Source organism: Myotis myotis, unplaced genomic scaffold (genome assembly GCF_014108235.1).
Source record: "Myotis myotis isolate mMyoMyo1 unplaced genomic scaffold, mMyoMyo1.p scaffold_m19_p_12, whole genome shotgun sequence".
NCBI lineage: Eukaryota > Metazoa > Chordata > Mammalia > Chiroptera > Vespertilionidae > Myotis > Myotis myotis.
The window spans coordinates 20,387,800-20,397,561 of NW_023416316.1; the positions used below are offsets into that span (position 1 = coordinate 20,387,800).

General features: G+C 46.3%; 1 protein-coding gene across 1 annotated transcript; it reads right to left on the reverse strand.

Annotated features, from left to right (window-relative positions):
• Positions 1 to 2,240: 2,240 nt before the first annotated feature.
• On the reverse strand, positions 2,241 to 9,182 carry TAL2 (TAL bHLH transcription factor 2). The gene is made up of 2 exons (XM_036329091.1): positions 9,130 to 9,182; positions 2,241 to 2,998 (listed from the first exon to the last, which is right to left on the reverse strand). The coding sequence occupies exon 2, from the start codon at positions 2,986 to 2,988 to the stop codon at positions 2,671 to 2,673; it is 318 nt and encodes a 105-aa protein (XP_036184984.1). The 5' UTR covers positions 2,989 to 2,998; positions 9,130 to 9,182; the 3' UTR covers positions 2,241 to 2,670.
• Between the last annotated feature and the right edge of the window lie 580 nt (positions 9,183 to 9,762).

Here is a 9,762-nt window from a genome sequence, read left to right on the forward strand (position 1 = left end):
ACAGAGCGCTATTCAGAGGAGAGGAGCCTAATCATAAGGTGCTGGTCCGTTTTCAATCCTAAAATACTTAGTGACCAAACACGGCTGTGGCAAGGCTGGGCGCTGGATCAGGAGACTGGCACGCACGGGGTTTCCACCAACTGTCCATGTGACCTTTGCAAAGTCACTTTGAAATGCTCTGGACCTGTTTTCTCCTCTGTCACATGAGGAGTAAGATTAGCCAACATAATGACCCATATAAATAAATGGACTTGTTTATACCTAGTTTCCAGAAGTGTCTGGAGCAGACCAAACACTTGTTTTCAAGTAACAGAGTAGCATGGATGATGTAATCTGTCTAAACTCTTCTGTTGGGTTCAAATGATCCATAAAAAGATGTACCACCCGTGAACTACAATACGTTCGAACCATAAATTCTTACTGTTGCAATCGCCAAGCCCTAAGTATTGGACACCAAGGAGACTATGGAGTGATCTTTGAATTAGCGTCCAGTCTTACAGCTACCTTGCCAAGGTTTAGGTCTGACAGTCATTTTAATGTGACACAACTTGATATACCAAAATCCAAGCTTGCAAAAGAAATCATCTAAGAGGTGAATTACATAAAGTCATATTTTAAATGTGTATTCATTCTATCAAGGGGATTTCCTGCAGGGTTTCATTAAACAATGATCCTCCTCATATAGTTTAATGATCATTCAGTCTCCCCAAAGCTTTTTAGGAGCAAAGGCCTTCTGCACACACAGACGTGGCCCCAATAGCAAAAAGGTGCACTCACTCTGAGAAGAGCATTAAATCCCATATTCAGGCCTCCATGCAGTTCTCGGCAACATGGTAAAATGAAGCTAATATTAAAATACTGTCTAAAGTGTGACTCTGATTTAATGCCAGATGAGAATAAGTCATGTTGCTCAATTGACAACTATCAGCAAACCATTGGTAGTTTGGGGACACACTTAAGTCTCCCCAAGCTTGTGAGAAATGCCCATTTGTGTCTCCTCCTATTCTGGGTCCAAGGGGAAGTTCACTGAGTGCAGTTTAAAGAAAGGACCCAGAAGGAAATGCATTGCTTCTGACAAACACAACGTGCTACGAGTGTGAATGCTGCATGGAGTTTAATGACATAACGGCCTTGCTCATTTGGGGAATGAGATTTTGAGGGGGCCTCATCCAATTTTCTTCTGATTACCAAACCAAAGGGGCTCATTTCAACCTTTCATAAGTCAAATATCTTCCTTCCAGAGTGGCAGGAAATTTTAACTCCTCTGTTGTGTATACACTGGAAAGCCGTAATTGCAAATCCATCAATTTCCTACTGGTGGTTCAGAAGGTTTTAAAACCAATGTACCATCAAGAACTTTGGGGAAATAAAATGTCCCAGAGACAATCAAATGACATCATTTGTATTCTGGGCTCAGTTATGGGGTTCATCTCTGAATCCAAGCATCATCAGGTTGGCAAGTGGTGATGAGTTATGCCAAATCCACTGTTCCATTGGCCTGTGGGGGTACCACCCCTCCCAACATAAGACTGAGCTAATGCTCCATAGCTGGGAAGACAAATTTCAAATTCATTAATTCATTAGAGTCTGGTATTACAGTCCTATTGTCTGCTTTAATCTTTTGTTTAAACTAAGCTCTCTGTTAAATGAGTCGTTAAATGGTAATGTTTGGATTTTCATAATTATATTTGAATTTTACGGTTCTTAAATCAGCAGGAACTCAGGCTGAATTAGAAGTATTAATACCTGACATGTGAAACTGAGGGGTTAGAGAACCTATTTCAGCTGTTTTTCACAAGAAAACTAGGAATTCTAATTCATAAATGATCAAGTCCTTGCCTCTCACAAATATAGCCCACCATTTGGCTTTGGAGATAACATATATGGGAATGGCTCATGGCAGTAACACCTCCCACTTCTGTAGCGATAAAGGATGCAGAGCTCTCCCATAGGTGTCTGTTGCATTCCTGTAATCCTCCCATGTCAGGAGGGTCTTTTCTCTACAGATTTTCTCACAAGCCTCTAGGATTATTTTCTTGCAAGAGCCAACTTGAAGACTTGTTTTGTTCCCCCTTGATCAAACATGCTACATTTTTCAAAAGAAACTTTAAAGTATGTTCTGAGGGCCCTAGCTGGTTTGGCTCAGTGGATAGAGCATTGGCCTGTGGACTGAAGGGTCCCAGGTTTGATTCTGGTCAAGGTCACATGCCTGGGTTGCAGGCTTGATCCTGCGTGCAGGAGGCAGCCAGTCAATGATTCTCTCTCATCATTGATGTTTCTATCTCTCCCTCTCGCTTCTTCTCTAAAATCAATAAAAATATATATATTTTAAAAATGTTCGGAGGGGAGCATTTTTTACTCATCTGAAATGTGCGTTTCGACTCATCTTGCTTATAACTGAAAACATATTGAGTAATTGTTTTTTCTTCAGACGACATCTCACGTAGATGTTGGACATATGAAATAGACAGAAACAGGCCGCATTCCAAAGCCACATTCCTCATGGCCTCCAGTCGGCTCCTGGCAGCTGTCCCTGAGCCACCTCCTGTGACACTTAAATTCCTGCCTCACAAATTATTCATCAAGGTGACTCTGTAACATGCGGAAGGCTGTCGATGGCCAGTGACTTCTGAACAAGTGTCTCCCTGGGTGATGAGAGTCAGAGCTGCACTAAGGGACGCGGTGGCTTGGGCCAGGTGAAGGAACCTGGTAGTCACTGAGCAGGGTCCTGTCGGGCAGGGGGGGTCCTTGGGGGAAGAGTCCCAGAATGTTGCCCGGGGCTGCCACTCCCGTTTGCTGCAGGCTTTGCTCCCCCAAGACCTTGACCAAGAAGTTGATATACCTCATTGCCAGGCGAAGCGTTTCATTCTTGCTCAGCTTCTTGTCGGGAGGGTGCGTGGGGATGAGCTTCCTCAGCCTGGCGAAGGCGCTGTTCACATTCTGCTGCCTCCACCGCTCCCTGGTGTTGGTGAAGATCTTCCCGGTCATGTCTGAGGTCCTGGCCAGGGAAAGAAAAAGGGCCCCGAGGGCCAGCACCTTGTAAGAGGCCTGGTGGGTAGCACGCATTCTGCCAAAAACGTGAGATGTTTGATCTTCTTGACCCAGATTTTAGGAAATTCATTTCCTCATTTTCAGGTTTTTTTTAATCCTCCTTTTGAGAAGGGAGGAAAACGTGGCAGAAGAAAAGGCAAGATAAGAACAACACCCTTTGGCCTTTTTCTCCCTGGCTGTTTTAAAGGTTATTTTATCCCAATAACCCCATTGCTTCTTCTATAATGTACTCTTCCTAACTTTTTGGAGTCAGGTACAACATAGAACTGAATAATACATGCATAGGATTGAATAATAAAATATATATTTAGTCAATAGGAAGTTAAATATGGATTCTTTTTTTAAAAAGCTGTGGTCCTATGTTTCATGAATAATACAATATTTGGGATGATGAAAATAGAATGCATCTCTGCTCTTAGCTGGCAGCCCTCCCCTGGAGGATTGGACCCCACAGCATAAGAACTAAAATATCCAGAGTGGACCACATTTAGAGGAGGGTGAACAGGGTGCTGAAGAGTCTTGAAAGCCTGTTGTATGAAGAACAGAAGTGGGGGTATTTAGGGTGACAAAAGAAGAAAGGCCAGGAGCATATGGGGGTGATGATTTGGCATGGATGCTGTAGAAGGTATGCAGGCCTCCCCAAGGCTCCATTTCTGTGACCTCTCCAACCCAGGGGGAGTGATTATCCTCACATATGGCCAAAAATTACTGTGCCATTTTTAACTCTTAGAAACATGACCCCTTTTTTCACGTGATTTGGATTGACATGCATCAGTGGGAACGTTTTGATGCATCAGCAAACTAGCCAAAGCTCAGACCTCGACAGTTGGGTGCTCTTGGCTCACTGCCATCGGCTGGCCATTCCTGTTCCCACAGAGAGTAACAAATATTCCAACTCCACTCCTCTACACCTGCCTTTCTCTGTGCTTTGAATTCCTTCCGCACTCTCCTTGCCTATTTCTACACATTCTTTAAAAAGCAGCTCAAATCCTCCCTTTCTATGAAGCCATCCATTCCATCCCAGAGCCCCCCATACTCTCTCCTCACTGAAGTCCTTCAGCCCGTGGTGGTAAGCAAAGGCTCTTAGGAGAATGAAATATTTGTAAATCACTGATCACAGTGCCTGACACACAGTAATTACTATAAAAGTGTTGATGACCACATACAACAAAATAATATATTTATCAGTAAAATGACTTGTGGGGTATTGAATTATTCTTGAGGGTGATATCTTGTTCTTCTATAACCAAGCCTGCTGTCCAATCCTTAACCAGCTGTACGCCATAAGCGTCTATAGTTGCAAGTGACGGACCTTTTTTTTTTTTATAAGGAAGGTCCCTTTTATTGACCTTTTAAAATTAAATTCAAAATACAGAACGAGGACCTGCAGCTGAAGGCTGTCGCTAACTGCAGTCAATGCAAATACAACTCAAGGTCTTCCTTAATGTGAGAGCCAAGCCATGTACATCCATGTGAACTCAGTGTGTGGTCAACGTTGAGAGCCAATGCTCTATTCTCTGAATCGGAGCACTGATGCCTTGCAAAACTATGCTTAATAAGGAAGCAGTGTATTCACATATCAGACACCTGCCATCATAGAGGAAGACACAGCAGGACAAAACAGAAGGGGAGCGCCACTCTTTCCCTCACCGGGCGGTGTTCTGGTCACAGCACCAAACACTAACCAGCCCTGGGGCACTCCCTGTCAGTCCATGGGCCTCAGTTCCTCCGCTACCAGGTAGGTTAACGGTACCATTCTCTCTGCCCAGGGTTGTTGCAGGGAATAAATGAAATACCGCATATGAAGGCAACCTGTGAACTACACAGAAAGGAAAAACTAGAGCAAACAGAGCACTTGCCTTGCGCCAGGCACTGTTTCTGTGTTCTAACCCATGCTACGCTCACATGTAAACAGCGCTGGTTGCGGGAAGAGTGCTGTAGACATTGCTGGGGTGGCCTAGGGAGGGAGACATGTTCCAGAAGTTATCCCACTATACAGTACGCTTCATAGGAACCAAATGAGGACGATCCCAGCTCATTGGGACAAGCACTCTGATACCACCAAGCCCTGACTCTGTAGGAGTCAGACAGCGGTGGAGGCCTCTGTGTGATGGTTAAAAGCACAGGCTCCAGAGCCAGACCCTGGCTTGGCTACTGCCTCTACGCCTCCTAGCTGTGTGACCTTGAGCAATCGCTTAACCTCTCTGTGCTTCAAATGCCTCACAAGTGAAGGGCTACTGTGAGGCCACATAAAATGATACCTTAGGGCAATGTCTGGCACACAGTAAGTGTTCAATAAATGTTAAACGATTACAATGATCCCTACCAATAAAACAGAGAAAAGAAAATGTTCATTGTAATTTATTTTTTCCTAATGAAACAGCTACAATAGCTTTATTTATATATGTGTTTATTTCACTGTATAAGAGTGTATAAATATATGTGTGTGCGTGCGAGCGTGTGTAGATACAGAGCTAAATACCTGGAAGGATTCAGGCCAAATCGTCAACAGGACTTCCTCAGGGGGAGGAGGGTGGGTTGGGGGGAGATAGAAAAAGGAGACTTGTGGGTTTTATTCTGTATACTTTGGTATTTTACACTTTTTATAATAAAGTATTCATATATTATTTGCCTCACAATAGAAAAAAACTAAGGAAGTTTATGGGTTTTAATGTAGAAAGACCTGGCTTTGAATCTCAGCTCCCAATTCCCTAGTTAATGACTCTGAGAAAATCCGTTAACTTCTTTAAGCCTCAGTTTTCTTTTCTGGAAAACGGAAATAAAGCCATCCTCAGTTTGTTGTGAGATCCTCTATGAAGTATATAAGGATATCAGCGAGACACCATGTGCCTAGCACACAGGCACTTAATATTAACACGAGGGCTCTCCTCCCTATACAGATGAGAAGTGTCATTCCTCCAGAGCCTGGCGTTTGTTAATCATCTGTACACGCCTGGGACATGTCCCAGCCAGGTTCTGGTTGCCGTTCCTGCTCTGTCCGGGTTGGAGAGTCCAGTGCTGGGCCGGGAACCTGGTGGTGAATGAAACCCCGGCAGCGCATGGCAGACTTCAGGCTCTCTCCACCAGCCACGTAGGTCCATGTCCTCGCTCTGCAGAGACACTCCCATGTGGACCCATGGTCCAGTTACAATCCTATGCCCTCCAAGCTTTGGCATCAGCAGTCACCGACACTAGGTGCCAGATACTGTGCTGGCAGCTGGACACGGAGGAGCCAGCCACTGCCTGAGTGACATGGAGAGGGAGGCGCAGGGACTGCTGAAGCAGAGAAACAGCACTGAACCAGGCACTCGGGGGGCTTCCAGGCAGCCCACGTATCCTTCCAACTAAAGGGGTGGACCAGCCGACCCCCACTTTCTGTTCTGAAATACCACGACACCCACGTACTGCCAATGATCTAACTAAGCCACTTCTAAACACCCTGGCCGTTGGTTCCACCATGAAAATATGAGTGTTGTCAGAACTGTGCCCACCTGTACCCAAAACTGAAAGCTTGAACCTAAATCAGGAGGATTTTAAGATAGAAAGAAACCCGTCATGTTTTCTCCTGGCAAGGCTGGCTGCTTAGCCAGGACTATGGGAACAAAGTTATTTTCAAGCTTCTCTTGTCAAAAGAGGGTTTAGCTCATTCACTAAGTCAACTCAGGCCCATGGGGGTTCTTTTCAAAGTGGGCAAGAAAGAGATTAGGCAGGATAAACTAACTGGTGTTCTCTCCTAAGAGGGCTCCATTCTATTGTGCCAGAAGCAGAGGGAGACAAGCTTCTGAAACGAGGCTTGCCATCCCAGGAGGTGCTGCATAATTACTTGTGGATTTATCCTCAAGTGTGTCCCCCTCCTTCTCCATAGGGGGAAATACAAATCAACGATTTAACAAGCTGGAAAAACTCAAAGAAGAGGTCACAGGAAAATTACAAAAGCCCTGATTTGGGTGGTAACCACACAATGCAATATACAGATAATGTATCACGAAACTGTACACATGAACCAATGCCACCCCAATACATTTAATTCAAAATTTTTAAATTTTATTTAGTCTTTTTCTAGTTGTGAGGACTGACTGCTGCTAATCTTGATTTCAGAATAAGCTAAAAGCTTTAAAAAAAATATGCCAGATGCCACAGGATCAAACTGGGGTGGAGAATTTTGTCCCAGGTCACACAGGGAATCAGTGGCAGAGGCTGTGTCCCAAGCCTGGGTGTTTATGCATTTGTGTCACCACTGACTCCTGCTGGGTCCAGATGCATAACCTTTTTCTGTGCCATGGAAACTTCTGGCAGTCTGAGGGAGCCGTCTCAGAATAATTATTTTCAATACATAAAGTAAAAAGCTTTTGGTTCTCTTCTCAGAATAATGATTTTAAGTGCATCACTTAAAATACATCGACCCATCAAATAGTTATTAAAATAATTTTACATTTATATATAATAATGCATGTGCTTTGCTTTATAACAGATTAGATTTATTAGCATAATTTATGCATAGTGATATGTAAATGATGTTTTTCAAAAGATGTGCAACCTCTGTAACATGAAAGTATCTATGATTACTGCTAATACCACTGCAGTTTACTGCCCCCATGCATCAGCAAAGGAGAGGTTACATTTAGACGAAAGGTTAGTGGAAAGAAAGATGTAACTTTTTCCCAACTAAATATATAGAACCCCCGAATTCTATATACACACCCCTGAATGGACCCCGCCAGGAATGCCTGGGAGGAGGAAGATCATAGAAAACAAACCTGTGTTTATATTGTCACCACTGACGGTAGCAGGTCACCAGAGAAAAGAGTGACTGCAATTGTGCCCCCAGAGAAGGTGACTAATGTCCAAAATAGGAGTTGCTTCTTTTCATGCTGGTGGTTCTGGGACACACAGCCCAGATCACACAGCCCAGGTCACGCAGAAAATATGCGACAAGGCACCCGGCCAACACGCCCACGGTGGCCTGTCCAGGCATTCAGACACTTAGGGCTCTTCTTCCCTGAGACTTTACACTTCTCCTCCTGGCCCTTGGTCCTGTATCTGCCTCTTATTTTTATCTTTCTCCTGACAGTAAGTGAAAGAGATGAAGGGTGGTCCATAGAGTTGCCTTTGTGGGAGATGCCCAACCTCCAACATCAGGCACAGACGTATATAATAGCGCATGTACTTTGCTTTATACACATTAGATTTATTAGCATAATTTATGCATAGACATAAATTATATAATTTAAAATTTGCCTTTGGAAATGTTTGTAGAAGTAATATATGCTCATTTAAGGAAAATGATCAAGCAGTACACAAGTTCATAAGGCAAAATAAAGAAATAAAATAAGATAAATGGCAGTCTCCCTACCTACCTACCTACCTACCTACCTACCTCTCTAATCTCTTTCCACAGCAGTAGCCAGTTTGGCGTGCACATATACACTGTTTATAACCTTTACACGTAATATAAAAACCAGAATACATATGATTATGCAGGTTACTACTCCCATTAGACAACTCCGCATGTTGATGCTCTAAATAAGTTCATTTACTGTGAATGCCAGCCTCAGGTGGGCACCGGGAGAGCCACCTGTTCCAAGGTGCGCTCAACACCCGTCACTCAATGCGCGCCCCGCCCAACCTGCTGCCCTTGCCCGCTGCACTTCCCAGCCTCCCCCCTTTTCTATTTATAACCTTTGCTCCCCCAGCCTGCAGCCCTGCCTCGCGAGTCAGTGGTTCCGGCGTCCAGGAAAGCCTGTCCTGTTAAAGTTCCGCACCTGCCAGGTGTCCGGGAGCCGCTCGCCTCTGCACATGAGCTACCTGGGTGCTCTGGGGTGTCTGTCCCCGGCATCGCGTATCCAAGCAAAGCCGCCCCGCCTGCACGCTCCCCGCCACCGCCCGGCCCTGCCCAGAGCCCCAGGTCTTCTCACCCAGTTGACTTGGTGGCTGCTACCCAGTCGCCTCCACACTCCTGCCCTCCGGACGAGTGCGGCTGGGACTGGCCTCCGGGGCTGCGGAGACCCGCTGGCCCACGAACCCCCCGCCCCCCGCGCCCATCTCCCGCGAGCACCCCTGCACCCGGAGTTCACTCACCTCCTCGCCAAGAGCCAGGAACCCGCACCGTCGCTGGCCGTGCGCGCCCTCGCCCGCCGCCCGCCCGCCGCCGCCTTTATAGGACACCGCCCTTTGTTAGCGAGGCCCACGGGCCCCTTCCCTCCCGGGGATCGCGCCGGCCCCGCCCCACTCCCCGTGCCCCCCGCTTCCCAGGACCAGCCCTCTCTGTGCCCTGGAAAGGGGGTAGAGGCGGAAGGAGAACCCCGCTCTGTGAAAGCTCAGGGCAGGAGGGGTCCTGCCCCTCACCTGGGCCGCAGCTGGAGGCCCTGCGTGCAGCTTACCCCCCCTCTCCAACGCCCACAGCCGCGGGAATGCGTGCCCGGTGGTTAATGCATCAGATGTGAACTATTTAAGTTCCAGCGCGTCTCCAGCTGCGCTCATAGGACCACTTGCCCCGGAATCAAGGCTTGAGGGCAGGCAGATCTTAACAACCGCAATCCAGACTCACCAGACCAGGTGTTCTGGGGATGGGAGCTGAAATTCGAGTTTTTTACTAAGCGCCGAAAGAGAGTAAGGAGCACAACGAAGGTAGTCACTGCCCTGGACAGATTCCCAGGTATATTCGTCAGTTTCCAGTGCCCAGCACAGGACCTGGCTATCACAGTGGCCTTT